Source organism: Schistocerca gregaria, chromosome 1 (genome assembly GCF_023897955.1).
Source record: "Schistocerca gregaria isolate iqSchGreg1 chromosome 1, iqSchGreg1.2, whole genome shotgun sequence".
Lineage (NCBI taxonomy): Eukaryota > Metazoa > Arthropoda > Insecta > Orthoptera > Acrididae > Schistocerca > Schistocerca gregaria.
In genome coordinates, this window is record NC_064920.1 from 828,886,440 (window position 1) to 828,908,820 (window position 22,381).

Sequence of the window (22,381 nt, forward strand, 5' to 3'; positions counted from 1 at the left end):
AACAGAAGAACTAATATTTAATCTCAAAGTAACTAAAAGTGAAAACAAAACAGTGAAATTACTTGGGCTAATCATAGACCAAAAGCTCTCATGGGAAGGACACACCAATTATCTATGTAGTAAACTAGCACGAGTACTTTTCTTATTGTATAAATTAAGAAACAGTGTGAGCAAGCAATTGCTACTCCACTCATACTATGCTTTTTTTTCATTCCCAACTGCAATATGGAATATTGCTTTGGGGTAACTCCCCAGGGGCTGAATGTATTTTCAGATGGCAGAAGAAAGCAATCGGGTGCTTGGAGGGGTTAGCACCCAGAGAGTCCTGCAGAAATTATTTTAAATCTCTTGGCGTAATGACAGTGCCAAGCATGTACATATATAACTGTCTAATATATGCCAGAGAAAATCTGAAAAAATTGAACATGAGGTGTGATGTGCATGCACACAGTACAAGAAACAGTCACCTGCTGGACTTGACGGAAACTTGGCATGCTCGTTCAGGAGACTTCAAATAATATATTCGTAACATTTTGCATTCATAGCATTGTTTTTGGCTGAGAAAAAAATGTGGTGCATAATTTTCTGGGCAACCCTCATATATCTAGCTAGTCATTCTGCTATTTTCCTATGGGGGGATTGTGTATGCAAAGTCTCAGAAGCAAAGGAGTCTGACAAATATCTTTTCGTAAGTGATTTAGTTTCAAATGACTGTTTCTATTACAATTATTTGTTCATTCATTGTTTTCACACATTTTATTCTGTGGGTTCAACCAAAAAGAAAAACCTTCAGGGATTTGAAATGAGTCACATTATGTGTTGTCAGACAGAAACAGCCATTTCAGGCTACTTTTGCACAGTAAAGTAACAAGCAGCTCAGAGATACGTTATGTAGCTAAGATGATCACAACAGTATCAATACTGTTTCAGATTTTTTTAAATAGACCACTCTCCACCTGAAAAAAGAGATCAGTTGTTATCAAGAAGTCAAACAAACTCATGGCCAGTTCTTGAGAAAGAATGATGGCCTGCATCAAAACAACATCATTATTAAGAGAGTCTAAATGGGGCTATAAGTAAAGACTCTTGTAAGATGCCAGGAAGCTAGTTGCACATTCTACAACCAGACTGCTCTCCTCTACTGTTGTTAAATTAGTTTATTGTTTCCCCAGTAAAGTATATCCATGGGCACTTTCCTTTTTTGCCTGAGATATTCATCTTACTTCCTATCTATACTATTCCTCATAACAATATCTACTCAATGCAAAGTTGCAGATACTGCAACAAAGCTACCCCTCTGACAATGCAGCTTCACAGTCACAAGTCACATTTGTTCGACTCCATCCTTGTCACTCAGATTATGATGGTTTAGGTGTTTATGTTTATATTCATTTTGTTTTTAACATTCAGCCAATGTATAACACAGAATATGGCTGAAATAAGTAGAAGACTGGCAAAATTTGAAATACTGATTAGAAAGAACAATGGCTCATTATTCATATTTTTATTCTTAATATTTGTACAACCCTTTATTACTGTAAATTTGGCAATATAACAATGTTCTTTAATCTATAACATTTCATCAGGTCTTAATCCACATCTAACAAATACACAATGGTTTATCAACAACAGCAGATGAACTAGCAGAGACAGGAAATGATCATACAGTCTTACATAGCATTAAAATCTTGTAGGTGATGACATCTCAAGATGGGTAGTTCAACATTGTGGTAACACTTTTGGTATTGTCTTTATCTACATGAACAACAACTGTAGCAACCCAATATTGATCTCCATGAACATCAATATGTGTCAAAGAAATATCAAATTTCACACCACTACAGACAGCAGGAACACAAAACAGTTACTGATAGGTGATGTTAATGGTAGCAACTAAATACAAATGTAGTGCCATGATTGTCAGTGCAGTTGGTTACATCAGACAGAGGCTGAGTAACAAGCAGGGGTACACTGCACATTGCTTATGCTATCAGCACACTTATCCCATCCTCAAAGATAAATCATTTGTGGAGTGTGTGACAAAGATCAATCATTAATGTAAAGGCCATCAATGTTCATCATAGCGTATTGAGCACCTAGAGGAAGCCAGGATACTGTGTTTAAGACCCGAAGAAGCTACAGAAGAATAAGTCACTTCTCAGCTTTTGGCAAGATCAATGTGTAGTTTTATTTATTAATATTATCTTCATTTGCTACAGTCACCCATTAATATAAATTTGAAAATATCACCACATCCCTTAATCCATTTAATAATATAATAATAATATAAAATCAGGTCTTAATTTACAACTATGTCTAGAACAAATACACAGTGGTTTATCAATATGCCTTAATGCTGTCCAAGACTGTGTGGTCATTCTCTGCTTTACTAGTTCATCTATTGCTGCTGATAAACTATTGTGTATTTATTCTTCTCAATGCTTTTCAGTCAGATCATTAGTAATTTTATAATTTAAAAAGAACATTGATTTCTTACAAATATCTTGTAAACTTAGCTGTAATGTTACATCAGCTATCAAAAAACAATGGATCTAAGATACACAGCATTACTTAAACCACAAAGTGAATCAAACAATGACTGTAAAATAGTTGCCTAAGTACGAATACAGTTAATGTTTCAGAATACTGCAGTTCAATCACACACAGTGGACAGTAACTAGCTGCAATACAGCTGACATGTTTGCTATGCTACACTTACATTTACACTACTTCCTCCTAAGACTCCTGTCTTACAACTAAACACAGATATTAGAATGTAATCCTTACCATGTAGGAATACTGACTACACCTATATATTTGTTTGATATTAATTTGTATTTTCCAGAGGCACAATGAAAAGAATGTCATTTCACATTACATTTAACAACAATTAAACAACAGCCACATCCAGCTCCTGTAACATTTTGTGGAAATTGATTCTAATTTTCTGCCCCCCTTCTTGCAGCGGTGTACCATAGGTCTCTAGAAGAGCGAAGTGTTCCAAAGGATTGGAAAAGGGCACAGGTCATCCCCGTTTTCAAGAAGGGACGTCGAACAGATGTGCAGAACTATAGACCTATATCTCTAACGTTGATCAGTTGTAGAATTTTGGAACACATATTATGTTCGAGTATAATGTCTTTTCTGGAGACTAGAAATCTACTCTGTAGGAATCAGCATGGGTTTCGAAAAAGACGGTCGTGTGAAACCCAGCTCGCACTATTCGTCCACGAGACTCAGAGGGCCTTAGACACGGGTTCACAGGTAGATGCCATGTTTCTTGACTTCCACAAGGTGTTTGACACAGTTCCCCACAGTCGTTTAATGAACAAAGTAAGAGCATACGGACTATCAGATCAATTGTGTGATTGGATTGAGGAGTTCCTAGATAACAGAACGCAGCACGTCATTCTCAATGGAGAGAAGTCTTCCGAAGTAAGAGTGATTTCAGGTGTGCCGCAGGGGAGTGTCATAGGACCGTTGCTATTCACAATATACATAAATGACCTGGTGGATGACATCGGAAGTTCACTGAGGCTTTTTGCAGATGATGCTGTGGTGTATCGAGAGGTTGCAACAATGGAAAATTGTACTGAAATGCAGGAGGATCTGCAGCGAATTGACGCATGGTGCACGGAATGGCAATTGAATCTCAATGTAGACAGGTGTAATGTGATGCGAATACATAGAAAGATAGGTCCCTTATCATTTAGCTACAAAATAGCAGGTCAGCAACTGGAAGCAGTTAATTCCATAAATTATCTGGGAGTACTCATTAGGAGTGATTTAAAATGGAATGATCATATAAAGTTGATCGTCGGTAAAGCAGATGCCAGACTGAGATTCTTTGGAAGAATCCTAAGGAAATGCAATCCGACAACAAAGGAAGTAGGTTACAGTACGCTTGTTCGCCCAATGCTTGAATACTGCTCAGCAGTGTGAGATACGCACCAGGTAGGGTTGATAGAAGAGATAGAGAAGATCCAACGGAGAGCAGCGCGCTTCGTTACAGGATCATTTAGTAATTGCAAAAGCGTTACGGAGATGATAGATAAACTCCAGTGGAAGACTCTGCAGGAGAGACGCTCAGTAGCTCGGTACGGGCTTTTGTTAAAGTTTCGAGAACATACCCTCACCGAAGAGTCAAGCAGTATATTGCTCCCTCCTACGTATATCTCGCGAAGAGACCATGAGGATAAAATCAGAGAGATTAGAGCCCACACAGAAGCATACCGACAATCCTTCTTTCCATGTACAATACGAGACTGGAATAGAAGGGAGAACCGATAGAGGTACTCAGGGTACCCTCCGCCACACACCGTCAGGTGGCTTGCAGAGTATGGATGTAGATGTAGATGTAGATGAACACTGAATGAGATTTATATCTGTTGTCAGAAATGTTTTTTTGTCAAAACAAAGTTCCCTTAGGAATTGCACTGGTCTGTTTACATGCTGTAACAAATACAAACAATTTAGTATTTGATGACAATACGTCACTATTCATCCACAAGACTAGTTTGTTAGATGCTATGTTATATTTCTTGTATATGGAATGGGAATAGGTAAATGCATCTTTATACATCATAGCTGAGAGATTTTGGCAGTTCAATATAAAATGTAAAATTAAAAACAACTTGAAGACTCAACTGATAAATGAAGGTGTCATGTTGTTGAAACTAGAAATCCATGGATATCAGGTACTTAATACTGGCCCCCATTTCAGCTGCACATGAGGTTGGATTCCTCTTACACATTGGTCAGGGGGCCTAGAGATGGTGTCATGAAACACCAAAACTGGTTGCATTAACAAATTATATTCAAAGTGTAGAGGGTTGAAGGCGTTTTTAATTTTACACTTTAGAATTATAATCTTTTTTTATAAACTGCCCTACAATAAGATGAGCTTCTGAATTTTTTCTATTGAATATGAACTTCAGAAATAATCTCCAGCACTGTCTCACCTCTAATGTTCCAACTTTACTTGTGTTTGTTTCTTGCAGTTATCCATAAAGAGAGAGAAGGACCAGGATGCTGAAGTATATCTTTTGAATTAGCACATTCTTCATGAATGATGCCTTCAAATTTTTGACACACACTTCAGAATTCTCATGAAGTGTTTGGAATAACAACACTGAAAATGTCTTAGCATCTACTTCATCATTTACATTCATATAATGCCAAAATGCTATACACAAAATTGCCTGTAAGCAAATACAGTCCTTAATTCTTTACTGATAGTATCATCAATTATACATCTAGAAGTTCAGTCTTTTGTATGATATGTATCTTAACAATGAGAATTATATGAGTCTTACTATTACAACAAGAAGCTACTGGCAAATTTTTCTTCTGTCATGTAAGAAATATGTGTAATATTTAAAAATTTAATCTGACTACACGTATCCCTATAAACAGTGCTAGGAAACTAGTGGTTCTAGTTCCTACATACAACAAAATATATTAAGCTGCATTTCAGTCATATTTAAATAATGGTTATGGTGGACAACCGAACCATGTTGTTGGAGCAGGCAGTGGGTACTGGTCATCAGTCTTAATTAGCATGTTGTTGAATCTCCAGAATAGTTTGTCCTTGAAGAAGTAAGTAAGACCTGTAGAACCAATTGAATTTAGATTAATAAATATTCAGTAGAAGTAACAGAGCAAGAATGTTAACTTTTCCATCAGAATGTATTTTATGCCCAGATGAAATATATGTGAGTGATTAATAAATAATGAAACTGTGGCTACCTTTATTGCATAGGAAGTTATACTAATATGTTGTAAAATAACATCCATAATCATTACCCTTCAACATAGTCACCATTCTCGTCCAAAGATTTGATCCACCAGTATTCCAAGTTATCAACAGATGATCTCTGCATTATAATGGCATACCAATTTTTCAAATTTGTTGTGGCTGCCTACTACCCAAGCGGTTGATTGTTGTTAAATATAAAAGAGGTAACAAATAATGATTTACAAGAAAAGGTAGAGGGGAATTTAAAACAATAAGCACAATGTTGAGTGCAAGAACATAACCTAAAAGCATGTGCCTCAAAATTTTAGACTCAATGATGTAGTGATAGTAGAAATCTTTCATTCTAGTTCACAATTAATGAAAGAAATGAACAAGTTTTTCTATTGTTATGAAGTTCTGTACAAAAATATAGGGCTCCCACATCCAAACACTATTTTATTAATAGACCCTTTGAGTGGAAAAGAAAAAAACTCTATATAGACACGATCAAAAGATATGTTGTAAGAAGATAATTTCACATTCTTTGTGAATTTAGCAGATTGATGCCTGCTGGGTACTGAGTTTCTACTGTATATCTTCAGCTTTAGATTTCAGTATAGAATTCTCTTACTGTTTTACCTACCTTCTTTAAAACTGTAATTACATTTAAGTGTCCCATACTTTATAAGCAAATGAAAACTAATGCACACACAATGAGGTAATTATATATAATGAATAACATAGGATTACACTCATATTTGGCAAACAACAGAAATTAGCAAACATTGGCTAGCAGATAGGCTGCAGAACCTAGATGAATTATTTCTTCTGACTGGTATTGGCAGTTAGCTCTTGTCAATTTTGACAGAGGAATCAAGGGTGTATACCTTTAGCTATAAAGTGTAAATATGATGGGCTATCATCCAGACAGGATGACTGAAACATTTAATGGGAGGGCATTCAGAGTTACAGTAGTATATAGGCATATAATGAATGACTGTGTACAGGGGAGTAGGTGGTAGGTGAGATATGGGATACAACAGGAATATGTTACCAAAATATATATGTGTATGGAAGGAGAAGGTAGAGATGTAAGTGGTGTTAACAGGATATTGTACCTTAATCTGTATGTATGCTTGTTAGGTGGTGTGTTGGAAAGGATAGGGGAACCTATAGAAAAAGATTGACATATACTTGAGAAAGTGAGGAGGATACATGAATAGGGACACTTTCTCTGTGGGGAGTTAACTGTGGTGTAGAGATAGTCTTTCAGTGGAAACAGGTGTCCCTTGATGGTTGGTACATAAATAGATAGCATTACTTTCAAGTTTCCCCCAAAAAGCCAAATAGATGAATTTACTTGAGTTTGTTAATCTTTTCCATATACTAACTTAAAGATAAAATAATAAAGTGGCAAGTGTCTAGTTTTGTATGCTATTCTTCAGGATTGGAAAAATAAGTAGCTGACTGTAGAATGTCCGACAACATATGGTTGTTAATTGTCCAAAACAAGTGACTGCTCTGGTTTAGTGGGAGTCTAACAAATAATGAAAGTGTCTGATGAGGAAACTGGCCACATAACAAGGGAAGTTGTGTTTCCTATAACAACTTGCACCAGTCAATAAACTATTTCTAGGGAAAGCTTTATTTTTTTGTTTTGAGAAGTGACACAGTTGTGTTTATATAAATTTTTCTATGTGAGGTTTGGGTAATTTAGTCCACAAAATTGGATTATTTTGAATGATGGATTTACAGAGGTGTAGTACAACTTAGTGACTTCCAAAAGTGTTGTGAGTGTGACTCGTAAGGCCTGAGTTCTGGAGGAAATATAGTTGGTTAAATGAAATATGGACAATTAGACTGAAAGGGCTACTGGACTATAGTTCCTAGTAATGAAGATTTCAGGGGATAAAATAAAGAGATATTGTAAAATTGTTTAATGATCCATATTGATAATAAATGTTTGTTATCAGGGGTTTCACGTTCACAGCAGGAGAATGATTGCCTGGTGAGTTGTAAAGAGACTTAATCAAAGTGAATTTAAGGCAAATAAATGCCTATGATTAATGGTTTATAATTCATTGTGGAGCACTCCACATTTTATGAAAATGAATAAGTATTTTTATTACAAATGAAATCTGATTATAACTGTGATTATGCATCAAATATACACAAGATGTCAATACTTTTAGTTAAAAAGATTAAAAATAGTTTTTAACTTAAACTGTTCATTGTTTGTTAGGGTTTCATAATAGTGATGACATCATTCACCTACAGGGAGGAATCTGCCGTGTAATATATCTCTTTGATGATTGTTACCATCAAAATGTTTATTTAAGTAATAAGTTAGTATAGTTGGCTGTTTGGATGTGTGTTTTATTTACATGCAAGCATTCTGGAATGGGTGGATGCAGCATATCTGCAATCCAAGACCATGATAGAAATCATATGTTCACGATGCCTGCTGGTTGGGCATTTAATTCCATGTTGTCGGATCCTGTTTTGGAGATTTGATGTGAGTCATGCAACAAGAATGGCTGTGACAGTGCCAATGATGCCACAGAGACAAGCAACTTCAATTTGAATCTTTTAACCAAGACAGAACGTTTGCCACACAGTCTGTTTTAATGTATTTGTAATGTTCCAAACAACAAGCTAATCTTGTTACGCATGGTCACTATGAATAAGAGTGCAATGTATGACATATTGTTTATGAGAATCCTCTTGTCTATTTTGAGAATTCGGATACTGGACTGTACTCTTAACTTCCAGCAATAACTGGAGCACTTCAAGAAATGAAGTCCAATCAGAAAACATTGGCAAGTATGATGAAATAACAAGGTGAACGAAATAAATAATAGGAAATCATAGATTCCAAACAAATGCTACATCACCAATTAATATTATGATAAAGAAGCAAGGAAACATCACAGCAGGTGCCACAAAACCTGTTTTGAGACTTTTATTTTTCACTAGCTTAGTGCCTGCTTCTTCACCCTAGTAGACTGTATGACCTGTAGAGATTTTTTTGTTTTTAATTAAACAGATTTGTATGTTGTTTACAAATTGCAACAGATTCTAAGCTTTTCATGTTACTTAAGGCCATATAAGCATGGTCTGTTTTGAATGTACTTCTGACCAAAAAGTAATTCTGGTAGCTGGAGTCAAAAGTTTTTGTTAATCATGAATTTTGCAATCTTGTCGAAATATTTCCATAGCAACTTTCACCTCCTAACAAATATTTCTTTATATCTAACCCAGAAGTGAAACACCAATTTTCATAAATCTAACTTTGAAACATTTTTAATGTAATGAAATATTGTTCTTAAATATTTCATTCCATATTGCACCCCCTAAGGGGTCGAATTTCCAGAAACATTAAAATACATTTTTTTTTAAAAAATTGTAATGGAGAAGTCAAATACCAATTGACATAGATGTAACTTTAAAACTTCTTTAGTAGTTCCTTAGTAATTATTTATTCTCCAATAATCTTTCACCCACTGTTTTACCTGCTTAGTGGCTGAATTTCCAAAAATGTTGAAACACATATTTTTTTATTTTCTGGCTAAGAAATCAAGTGCCACTTTTCGTGGTTCTATCTTGAAAATTCCCTTGGTAGTGACATACTATACTTTCAATTGATGCAACAAATAACTTGTGCAAATACTCTGGGAATGAATACTAATGAAGATAGGTAGCAAATCACCATAAAGATGATTGCTGGGACACAGACAGACACACAGAAAAGACAATCACACTCTCTCAACTATATTTTTGACCATAGCCTGTGTCAGAAATAAGAGCCCATAGCCTGTGTCAGAAATAAGAGCATACACACATTCACACAGTCACTCAGACATAATTCATGCACATGTGACCACCATGACCAGCTGCTGTGTCAACAATATCTGAGAATCAGATCCAAACAAACCACTCCTCATGCCTCCCTGCCTCTCACTGGCATCTGATAGGCTATTGGCAAAAAGTGGTGGCAGCACTGACTGCAAGCTGAGGGACATGATAGGAAGGGGAGAAGCAGTAAGAATGAGAGAGTAGGGAAGCAGTGCATGTACTCAGTTGTGCCCAGCATCAGTAAACAAACTGTTTCATCTACTGAGACAAAAATGAAATTTTTCCAGTGTTTTTTTTTTCAAATTTGCATGATATTTCCCTGATTTCCCAAACAAATTTGAAATTCCATGATGTTCTCTGATTTCCAGAACTTGTGGCAACCCTGCTTGTCTCCCCAATCACATACCATCTCCCCCCACCCAATACCTACAGTCTGACCACAAAGGAGCACTCCCCTCACAAGTCGGTACCACTCAGGACTACTTCAGAGCCTGTGCCACTGGATTCTTCATACTAACAGCAGCTTTTCTGGTCTGCACGTGAGGCAGCTCCCCTTGAAACAAATGCTTTGTTCCCGTAGCGCCTTTGGCTTCAACATTTACTAGTGTCTGTCCACCATCTACCTGCCCCTTCCCCTACTCCCACTACAGTACACACACATACCTTCTATCCCACCAATGTACTTAAAAGTCATTTCATCCTCTCTACAGCTCTACCCTCCCTTTCCCACTTCCATTCCTTGCACAGCCTCCTGATGCTACACCTAGAAGCTCTATCCTGTCCCCCAACATATTCCTGCATGCTCCCAAGGTAGCAGTAGCTTCTTTCTCTACCCTTACCCTGCTCTCATACCCCACGTCTCCTCCTTACCCCACCACCCAAGCCAGCATATTGCTGTTCATGTTAGACACAGTCATTGTCAGGTGTTGGTGCCCAGAGACATTAGCTATGCGTGTGTGAGTAGTAATAGCAGTAGTAGTTGTTGTTGCGAATATGTGACTGTGTTAGAGCTTTACTTATGAGGAAGAATGTTGTCCAAAAGTTTAAATATTTATAGTATTCTTCTAATTATGCCTATCACCAGATGTGGTGAGTAGCAATCTATCCTTTCCACATTGTTACTACCATCAATAATACTTGTATTTGTTAAATTTGTTAAAACAATTTATATGCTTCAGAAGCTTGTTTGCATGGGAGTTATTGATTAACTTAGTTTTCACTTAGATCTGTCACAATGTATGGAAGATAATTTTGTGCAGCACCAGTTAAGAATATAGAAGAATATACAAGTAAACTTATATGTGAAGTTCAAATTTTATTTAAAGATTTTCCATTCACGTATTGCAGTGTACTCCAGCAGAAAGAGTTTAGAACTTTTCAGTAGTGAACAGAGGTGAATGATGGCACTTTTAAACAACTGCACATAAAAGGTCGTTGATTATAATGTGACATTTGTGGTTCTAAAATCGAAATCAGACTTACAAATGAGCTTTGTCTTCCCCTGAAGCACTTGCAAATTAATAACTTCAAATGACTAAATTTTATTATTATTTATTGTCGTGACAATATTTTGAGTAGGGATGTTGCAATGTGTATGCGTGTTCTCATGTCACATGTGTGTTTAAGCACTCATATATGCTCAATGGCTATAACCAAATTATGTACCCTCTAATATATAAACATTGATTGGATGAGTAACATAATGAAATATGACATACTGAAGCACTGGTTTATTCAGACAAACTGATTAGCATAGCACACAATATACTGTGAATACAGGCTTGCATAGAAAGTGTGTGTAGAGTATTATTGAATGGAAGTGATGATCAATGTTTAGTTGCTGCCAAATGTTTAGTATGTGGTACCTCTTTATTTGCAAGAATATCAGAGCATACAGGTTTACTGTCTTGATCTCCCTCTCTCTTTCTGGGGTGTAAGTATGATCATTTTACTGTCCTAATTGGGACTTCAGTTTGTCTTGTCGATTAATAAAAATACTTTCAGTTAATATTGAGCTTACCATCTGTCCATGTCATAGCAGCATCTAAGTTCTGGGGAACTCTCCCCCATCTGCTGATGTTCTTAGGATAGCCTGGATCCATCAGTCTGGTAGTTTCATTGAACCTCCAGTACTGATCGCCACTGAAATACAAAGTAAGGTGTTCAGTCTTGTTAATGAACTACATTCATCTCAATACTATAATGATCTTAAAGATACAAAGAAAATGTTCATTCTGGTAACATGGTATGGACAATAACTTTGGCAGGGCAATAATGAACTGTGACTTGAACGGCATAGCGTGTAGTACCACTTACAGCACTATTTATACATTTATGTATCATGTTCTATGAATGTGCTCATAGCAAAATGCAGGAGCGTCTATAGAAAGGTCCCAGAACTGCTCTCATTAATAAACGGACACAACGCCCATATAGTATTATGGACTGAAAGTTGGCTGAAACCAGACGTAAGCACTAATGGAATTCTGAACTCAGATTGGAATGTATACCACAGAGACAGGCTGGACAGTGAAGGAGGAGGCGTGTTTATAGCGATAAGAAGTGCAATAGTATCGAAGGAAATTGACGGAGATCCGAAATGTGAAATAATTTGGGTCAAGGTCACAGTTAAAGCAGGCTCAGACATGGTAATTGGATGTCTCTATAGGCCCCCTGGCTCAGCAGCTGTTGTGGCTGAGCACCTGAAGGATAATTTGGAAAATATTTCGAGTAGATTTCCCCACCATGTTATAGTTCTGGGTGGAGATTTTAATTTGCCAGATATAGAATGGGAGACTCAAACGTTCACAACGGGTGGCAGGGACAAAGAACCCAGTGAAATTTTTTTAAGTGCTTTATCTGAAAACTACCTTGAGCTGTTAAACAAAGAACCGACTTATGGTGATAACATATTAGACTTTCTGGTGACAAACAGACCCGAACTATTTGAAACAGTTAATGCAGAACAGGAAATCAGAGATCATAAAGCAGTTACTGCATCAATGATTTCAGCCATAAATAGAAATATTAAAAAAGGTAGGAAGATTTTACTGTTTAGCAAAAGTGACAAAAAGCAGATTTCAGAGTACCTGATGGCTCAACACAAAAGTTTTGTCTCAAATACAGATAGTGTTGAGGATCAGTGGACAAAGTTCAAAATCATTGTACAATATGTGTTAGACGAGTATGTGCCAATCAAGATAGTAAGAGATGGAAAAGAGCCACCGTGGTACAACAACTGAGTTAGAAAACTGCTGCGGAAGCAAAGGGAACTTCACAGCAAACATAAACATAGCCAAAGCCTTGCAGACAAACAAAAATCACATGAAGCAAAATGTAGTGTGAGGAGGGCTTTGCGAGAGGCGTTCAATGTATTCGAAAGTAAAGTTCTATGTACTGACTTGGCAGAAAATCCTGAGAAATTTTGGTCTTATGTCAAAGTGGTAAGTGGATCAAAACCAAATGTCTAGACACTCTGTGACCAAAATTGTACTGAAACAGAGGATGACAGACTAAAGGCCAAAATACTAAATGTCTTTTTCCAAAGATGTTTCACAGAGGCAGACTGCACTGTAGTTCCTCCTCTAGATTGTCGCACAGATGACAAAATGGTAGATACCGAAATAGATATTAGAGGGATAGAAAAACAATTAAAATCGCTCAAAAGATGAAAGGCCGCTGGACCTTATGGGATACCAGTTCGATTTTACACAGAGTATGCAAAAGAACTTGCCCCCCTCTTGCAGCGGTGTACCGTTGGTCTCTAAAAGAGCGTAGTGTTCCAAAGGATTGGAAAAGGGCACAGGTCGTCCCTGTTTCAAGAAGGAACGTCGAACAGATGTGCAGAATTATAGACTTATATCTCTAATGTCGATCAGTTGTAGAATTTTGGAACACGTATTATGTTTGAGTATAATGACTTTTCTGGAGACTAGAAATCTACTCTGTAGGAATCAGCATGGGTTTCGAAAAAGATGATCGTGTGAAACCCAGCTCGTGCTACTCGTCCACGAGACTCAGAGGGCCATAGACATGGGTTTCCAGGTAGATGCCGTGTTTATTGACTTCTGCAAGGCGTTCGATACACTTCCCCACAGTCGTTTAATGAACAAAGTATGAGCATATGGACTATCAGACCAATTGTGTGATTGGATTGAAGAATTCCTAGATAACAGAACACAGTATGTCATTCTCAATGGAGAGAAGTCTTCCGAAGTAAGAGTGATTTTAGGTGTGCCGCAGGGGAGTGTCGTAGGACCATTGCTATTCACAATATACATAAATGACATTGTGGATGACATCAGAAGTTAACTGAGGCTTTTTGCGGATGATGCTATGGTATATTGACAGGTTGTAACAATGGAAAATTGTACTGAAATGCAGGAGGATCTGCAGCGAATTGACGCATGGTGCAGGGAATGGCAATTGAATCTCAATGTAGCCAAGTGTAATGTGCTGCGAATACATAGAAAGAAAGATCCCTTATCATTTAGCTACAATATAGCAAGTCAGCAACTGGAAGCAGTTAATTCCATAAATCATCTGGGAGTACGCATTAGGAGTGATTTAAAATAGAATGATCATATAAAGTTGATCATTGGTAAAGCAGATGCCAGACTGAGATTCATTGGAAGAATCCTAAGGAAATGCAATCCGAAAACAAAGGAAGTAGATTACAGTACGCTTGTTTGCCCACTGCTTGAATACTGCTCAGCAGTATAGGATCTGTACCAGATAGGGTTGATAGAAGAGATAGAGAAGATCCAACGGAGAGCAGCACGCTTCATTACAGGATCATTTAGTAATCGCAAAAGCATTATGGAGATGACAGATAACCTCCAGTGAAAGACACTGCAGGAGAGACGCTCAGTAGCTCGGTACAGGCTTTTGTTGAAGTTTCGAGAACATACCTTCAGAGAGGAGTCAAGCAGTATATTGCTCCCTCCTACGTATATCTCGCGAAGAGACCATGAGGATAAAATTAGAGAGATCAGAACCCACACAGAGGCATACCGACAGTCCTTATTTCCATGAAGAATAGGAGACTGGAATAGAAGGGAGAACTGATAGAGGTACTCAAGGTACCCTCCACCACACTCTCTGTACAACCTCTGCTTTAGTCAGTTTATCCAGGTCCCATCTCCTTAAATTAGCACGTTTTTGTCGTTTCTTCAGTTTTAATCTACAGTTCATTACCAATAGATTGTGGTCAGAGTCCACATCTGCCCTGGAAATGTCTTACAATTTAAAACCTGGTTCCTAAATCTCTGTCTTACCATTATATAATCTATCTGAAACCTCTCAGTATCTCCAGGTTTCTTCCATGTATACAACCTTCTTTTATGATTCTTGAACCAAGTTTTAGCTATGATTAAGTTATGCTCTGTGCAAAATTCTACCAGACGGCTTCCTCTTTCATTTCTTACCCCCAATCCATATTCACCTACTATGTTTCCTTCTCTCCCTTTTCCTACTGACGAATTCCAGTCACCCATGACTATTAAATTTTCGTCTCCCTTCACTATCTGAGTAATTTCTTTTATCTCAGCATACATTTCATCAATTTGTTCGTCATTTGCAGAGCTAGTTGGCATATAAACTTGTACTACTGTAGTAGGCATGGGCTTTGTGTCTATCTGGGCCACAATAATGCATTCACTATGCTGTTTGTAGTAGCTTACCCGCACTCCTATTTTTTATTCATTATTAAACCTACTCCTGCATTACCCCTATTTGATTTTGTATTTATAACCCTGTATTCACCTGACCAGAAGTCTTGTTCCTCCTACCACTGAAATTCAGTAATTCCCACTATATCTAACATTAACCTATCCATTTCTCTTTTTAAATTTTCTATCCTACCTGCTCGATTAAGGGATCTGACATTCCACACTCCAATCCGTAGAACTTCAGTTTTCTTTCTCCTGATAACAACGTCCTCTTGAGTAGTCCCCGCCCAGAGATCTGAATGGGGGACTATTTTACCTCCAGGATATTTTACCCAGGAAAATGCCATCATCATTTAACCATACAGTAAAGCTGCATGTCCTCGGGAAAAATTACGGCTGTAGTTTCCTCTTGCTTTCAGCCGTTCACAGTACCAGCACAGCAAGGCTGTTTTGGTTATTGTTACAAGGCCAGATTAGTCAATCATCCAGACTGTTGCCCCTGCAACTACTGAAAAGGCTGCTGCCCCTCTTCAGGAACCACATGTTTGTCTGGCCTCTCAACAGATACCCCTCCTTTGTGGTTGCACCTACGGTACAGCTATCTGTATTGCTGAGGCACCCAAGTCTCCCCACCAACGGCAAGATCCATGGTTCATGGGGGAGTACATTAATGTGTGTATGTTGTCATAATCAAGCAGCATTATACACTCCAAGAATCATATAAATAAAATGAGAGCAAAACATATTGCTGTAAAACACCATTTCACCTTGTAGAAAGTAATGGATGGAATGATTGACATTTGATACATTTCAAGAGGTAAAAGTCATGCAGACTTGTTAACAATGCCACTGAATCAGAATATTAATGGACGTCATTATAGGAATATTTTACACAATGAGAATAATTCATAATGATATACATGATTAGGGTTGATTTTTGGACACCATTTTGAAGAAATTATTCAGGTAGTGAAGGGAGACAAAAATTTAATAGTCATGAGTGGTTGGACTTCGTCAGTAGCAAAAGGGAGAGAAGAAAACATAGTAGGTGAATATGGATTGGGGGGAAGAAATGAAAGAGGAAGCCGTCTGGTAGAATTTTGCACAGAGCATAACTTAATCATAGCTAATATTTGGTTCAAGAATCATAAAAGAAGGTTGTATACATGGAAGAATCCTGGAGATACTAAAAGGTATCAGATAGATTATATAATGGTAAGACGGAGATTTAGGAATAGGGTTTTAAATTGTAAGACATTTCCAGGGCAGATGTGGACTCGGACCACAATCTATTGGTTATGAACTGTAGATTAAAACTGAAGAAACTACAAAAAGGTGCTAATATAAGGAGATGGGACCTGGATAAACTGACTAAAGCAGAGGTTGTACAGAGTTTCAGGGAGAGCATAAGGGAACAATTGACAAGTAGGGGGGAAAGAAATACAGTAGAAGAAGAATGGGTAGCTTTGAGGAATGAAGTAGTGAAGGCAGCAGAGGATCAAGTAGGTAAAAAGATGAGGGCTAGTAGAAATCCTTAAGTAACAGAAGAAATATTGAATTTAATTGATGAAAGGAGAAAATATAATAATGCAATAAATGAAGCAGGCAAAAACCAATACAAACATCTCAAAAATGAGATCAATAGGAAGTGCACAATGGCTAAGCAGGGATGGCTAGAGGACAAATGTAAGGATGTAGAGGCTTATATCACTAGGGGTAAGATATATACTGCCTAGAGGAAAATTAAAGAGGCCTTTGGAGAAAAGAGAAGCACTTGTAAGAATATCAAGAGCTCAGATGGAAACCCAGTTCTAAGAAAAGAAGGGAAAGCAGAAAGGTGGAAGGAGTATATAGAGGGACTATACAAGGGCGATGTACTTGAGGACAATATTATGGAAGTGGAAGAGGATGTAGATGAAGATGAAATGGGAGATAAGATACTGCGTGAAGAGTTTGACAGAGCACTGAAAGACCTGAGTCGAAACAAGGCCCCGGGAGTAGACAACATTCCATTAGAGCTACTGACGACCTTCGGAGAGCCAGTCCTGACAAAACTCTACCATCTGGTGAGCAAGATGTATGAGACAGGCGAAATACCCTCAGACTTCAAGAAGAATATAATAATTCCAATCCCAAAGAAAGCAGGTGTTGACAGGTGTGAAAATTACCGAACTATCAGTTTAATAAGTCACAGCTGCAAAATACTAAAGTGAATTCTTTACAGACAAATGGAAAAACTGGTAGAAGCTGACCTCGGGGAAGATCAGTTTGGATTCTGTAGAAATATTGGAACACATAAGGCAATACTGACCTTATAACTTATCTTAGAAGCTAGATTGAGGAAGGGCAAACCTACGTTTCTGGCATTTGTAGACTTAGAGAAAGCTTTTGACAATGTTGACTGGAGTACTCTCTTTCAAATTCAGAAGGTGGCAGGGGTAAAATACAGGGAGCGAAAGGCTATTTACAATTTGTACAGAAACCAGATGGCAGTTATAAGAGTTGAGGGGCATGAAAGGAAAGCAGTGGTTGGGAAGGAAGTGAGACAGGGTTGCAGCCTCTCCCCAATGTTATTCAATCTGCATATTGAGCAAGCAGTGAAGGAAACAAAAGAAAAATTCGGAGCAGGTATTAAAATCTATGGAGAAGAAATAAAAACTAAGAGGTTCGCCGATGACATTGTAATTCTGTCAGAGACAGCAAAGGATTTGGAAGAGCAGTTGAACAGAATGGACAGTGTCTTGAAAGGAGGATATAAGATGAACATCAACAAAAGCAAAATAACGATAATGGAATGTAGTCAAATTAAATCGCGTGATGCTGGGGGAATTAGATTAGGAAATGAGACACTTAAAGTAGTAAAGGAGTTTTGCTATTTAGGGAGTGAAATAACTGATGATGGTCGAAGTAGAGGGGATATAAAATGTAGACTGGCAATGGCAAGGAAAGCGTTTTTGAAGAAGAGAAATTTGTTAACATCAAGTATAGATTTAAGTGTCAGGAAGTCGTTTCTGAAAGTATTTGTATGGAGTGTAGCCATGTATGGAAGTGAAACATGGATGATAAATAGTTTGGACAAGAAGAGAATAGAAGCTTTCGAAATGTGGTGCTACAGAAGAATGCTGAAGATTAGGTGGGTAGATCACATAACTAATGAGGAGGTATTGAATAGATTGGGGAGAAGAGGAGGTTGTGGCACAACTTGACAAAAAGAAGGGACCGGTTGGTAGGACATGTTCTGAGGCATCAATGGATCAGAAATTTAGCATTGGAGGGCAGCGTGGAGTGTAAAAATCGTAGAGGGAGACCAAGAGATGAATACAGTAAGCAGATGCAGAAGGATGTAGGTTGCAGTAGGTACTGGGAGATGAAGAAACTTACACAGGATAGGGTAGCATGGAGAGCTACATCAAACCAGTCTCAGGACTGAAGACCACAACAACAACACACACATGTTGACTTTATTTATTGCATTTCATTTATTTAAGATGTAAGCTCTTTAATAATTTTCTCAGCCGTTCCACTACCCTTCGACATATTCTGTTTCCACTGTTGTTAATGCAGTTGCAGTATGTTTCAAGCTCTGCCATTACATTCAAGATCTTGCCAATATTTTCACATATCTGGTAATACTTTTACAATCAACTACACAAGTAGCCCAGACAACATCTGTGAATGCTTCAAGTATTTGACAAATGGGATAATATTTGAGTTTAAAATTTGCTGTTTCCTTCATTCCAATTATTCACATTAAATTTTGATATTATTGTAATAACTTTTACACTGGTCAAATGCTCTATGAAAGGTGAGGCATCCACCAATAAACATGTAATAGAAAAGAATTTTATCTTCTCTATAACTCTTATCATCAGGAAACCTGGTTTCATTTCCATCTGTCATCACATGGGTTTATGTCACCTTTTTCACAGTCTAACCCCAGCTCTATTTCATTTGTTATCATGCTGTTGACTGTACTCTTATTGGCATACATCATTCAACAATCCCACAAGTCTAGTGATTTTGAGTTACATTCATTATTTCTCAATATGTTTATCAGTATTCTGTCATATGCATATAACTTTACATTTCTGTTGAGTTTTAATCTGCAGTCTTCCAAATTTGCCATAGATCTCACAACCTTCATTTCAGAAAATAGCCTTTCTATCATTTTAATGAGCTGCCTCGCAGATAAGATTGCATTGTTAGTTACAACAGGCAGAAGACATGCTTTGTTAGTGCTGAACATTTTAGGAATTTTGATTGAGATAAGCTCATGCAGCAGTGTTCTTCTTTGGCATGCCAATGTGGAAGTATGGCAAGTGTACACAGAATCTCCTAAGTGAAAAATCCATGCAATATGCACATTTATTTATACGTAAAACCTAACTTAGGAATTTTCCTTCATGTGAGACCATGTGTACAAGATCATGTGCCAATTTAAAGTTGTAGAGTCGCATATTTTACTGTTTGCATAATTTCTGTGCAGTCTTTCATTGGTTGTATCAGTACTTATTTGTTCTGTGAGATAATGCAAAATTTTGATCATTTACCAGTACCGTGATAAACTCATAAAATTAATATATCTCTCCAAATATTCAATGAATATTTTATTAAATCAGTTAAGGAGTAGGGAATGCTATAGTCAAATCTGATATTAATTTATCAGAGATTCTTTCAAAAAATGTTTGTAAACCACTGGCTAATTCAGGTATGTGCCTTTTCAGAGGCCTTGCTTAACCTCATCCCAAGAATAATAAAACGACTAAAACCATCTGGCAGTGTAGATATATAAGACATATGTTGCAACATATTAAAGAAAGTACTAAATTGTATTGTGTGTTCTTTGACATATTGTCTAAACAAGTGTATATCTGAGGTATATTTTCCTGATGATCTGAAAGTGTCTAGGATAGTTCCAGTATATAAAAAAGGACATACTATCTCATCATCAAGTTACAACCCTATTCCATAGTCGCAGCCTTTTTCTAAACTTCTGGAATGTGTAATTTATGAATAGTTAAGTGTTTACTTTGAAAATCTAGAAATTATTAGTGAATCATAGTATGGTTTTAGGAAATGGTTGTCAACTGTTGCTGCTATAGACCCTGTAGTCAAATACTCATAAGTATTTGAGGATAAGGGCTTTGTTCAAGTAACTTTTTGTGAGCAGTAAGTAAAGCTTTTGACTGTGTAGAGCGCACACCACCTCTGGAAACAATGTAATTCTATGGCATTGAATGAAACAGCCTTAAACTATTAAAATCATATCTACAGAACCATAGGAAGTTTCCTGTATTGGCAATGAAATGTCAAGTATAGAACAAGTTAAGGTAGGTGTTCCACAAGGAACCGTACTGGGCTTTCCTTCTTTCTTTTTTTTTTTCTTTCCTAATAATGATTAATGAACTGCCATTATTTATAAAGTCTGGTACAGTGCTATATGCAGGTGATACAACTTTTCACCATTATTTTAATAATCTCAGCAGCCTTAAAAGTTGTGTTGCGAAGACAATGGATCAAACATCTAACTGTTTTAAGGCAAATAGCTTCTTACTGAATGATAACAAAACACAGTACATGGTTTTTAGCCTAAAAGGCAAGTTTCTGTCAGGTGCTGTGTTAAGTTTTTGAGGGTATATTTAGATGCTAAACTATCTTGGGGTTATCATGTACAATATATTTGTGGTAAGTTGTCAAGAGTAATCTATATGTTAAGGCAACTTATGGATTGTGTACCCAAAAAGTATGTTAGAACAGTTTTTCTTAATACTGCAGAAGAAAACTGGTTCTTCTTATAAGGCATACCTTAAACCACTGTTTTTTGAACAGAAGATCATGACTGTAATAAACCAATAAATATACTACATTTTAAAGTACACAAAAAAGAAGTTACTGGAAGAAAAACACAGAGAAATTGTACATTGTTACAATATAAGAGGGAAGAATACCATTTATACTCCATACCACAGATTGTCAAAATCTCTGAACAGCTATGAACTTATAGGGCACAAATTATTTAGTAAGATTGCACAATCTGTACAAGAATTACCTGAACAAGCATTCAAACAAATAATGTATGACTGGTTAGTTACCCACCCATTCTATGACAGAAATGAGTATTTCGGCTATAATATAATATTATGACACTAATAACAAGCCTTTTGTTTCTTTTAAATTATTAGTTGTATTTTATTATATGTGTGACATTGTCTACTGTTGAAATGGCTGAATGATAAAATTATTATTATTGTTGTTATCATTATTTGTAGGTTAAAACTTAATTGTGCTCTTTTAAAATTTGTGAGAACAGTAGTCCTATGCTCATTCAGAACATTCATTCTCTAATTTCATTGTATAATTATCTAAAAAAAATAGGTTATTTTGAGAATTTTTGGATAATTACTGAACCATATTTTTGTTGTGGTTCACAGTTCTGCCAAAGAATAGATCACCACTGAACTTTATTGTATATCAAAGCAAATAAAGATGCATTTTTGAGAATTTTCAGAAGCTACCCCTTGCAAAATCTATAAGCAATTTGTAACAAATCAGTGTTTGTGATTTAGTTACTGTAGCAGATTTTCTAACATATTATGTTACATATAGTTTTCCTTTAAAGAGGAATAGCTCTATATATTATCTGTAACTCTGGTTTCTAGTTTGCTAACAACTATAATTAACACAAAACATTTTAGGAAACTAGTAGTTTTTAACACAGGTTTTTGTGTTGCCTTAGAAATCTCATTTTGTGTATTTGCTTCAATTCCTTTAAGGAGTTAGGAACTTTTTAGTTCAACAGGCTAAAAGATAATGAGTAGGCTTAATTTAAAGTTATTTGTTCACTGCTTGTAATAAACTGCACCAACCAAAATGCAGCATCACAATGAATGCTTTTCTCACACACAGGATGAGTTGGTTGATGCTTGTAAGTAGCTGGAAATTGCCCTGACTACTGTTAAATGATTGGCAGCTGCTAGGAATCAATGTATTGGAGGAGCTCCCGAGAGTCATGTACCTATGATACCTAAACCAAAGGTAACTTAAGTACTGTCTTCTCCCATAGATCCTGTCTCCTCTACAGATAGTACAGGATTTGTCATTACTCATCCACTTGACTTAG

The 22,381-nt window shown here is 36.8% G+C and overlaps 1 protein-coding gene across 1 annotated transcript in view; it reads right to left on the minus strand.

Annotated features, from left to right (window-relative positions):
• Nucleotides 1-1,489: 1,489 nt before the first annotated feature.
• The window catches only part of LOC126271945 (matrix metalloproteinase-14-like), a 116,369-nt gene continuing 95,477 nt past the window's right edge, over nucleotides 1,490-22,381 (minus strand). Inside the window, exons 10-11 of the mRNA XM_049974375.1 lie at nucleotides 11,613-11,734; nucleotides 1,490-5,609 (exon numbers count right to left, since the gene is read on the minus strand). Coding sequence (XP_049830332.1) covers nucleotides 5,494-5,609; nucleotides 11,613-11,734 — 238 coding nt within the window. The 3' untranslated portion in view covers nucleotides 1,490-5,493. The remainder of the gene's footprint in view (nucleotides 5,610-11,612; nucleotides 11,735-22,381) is intronic.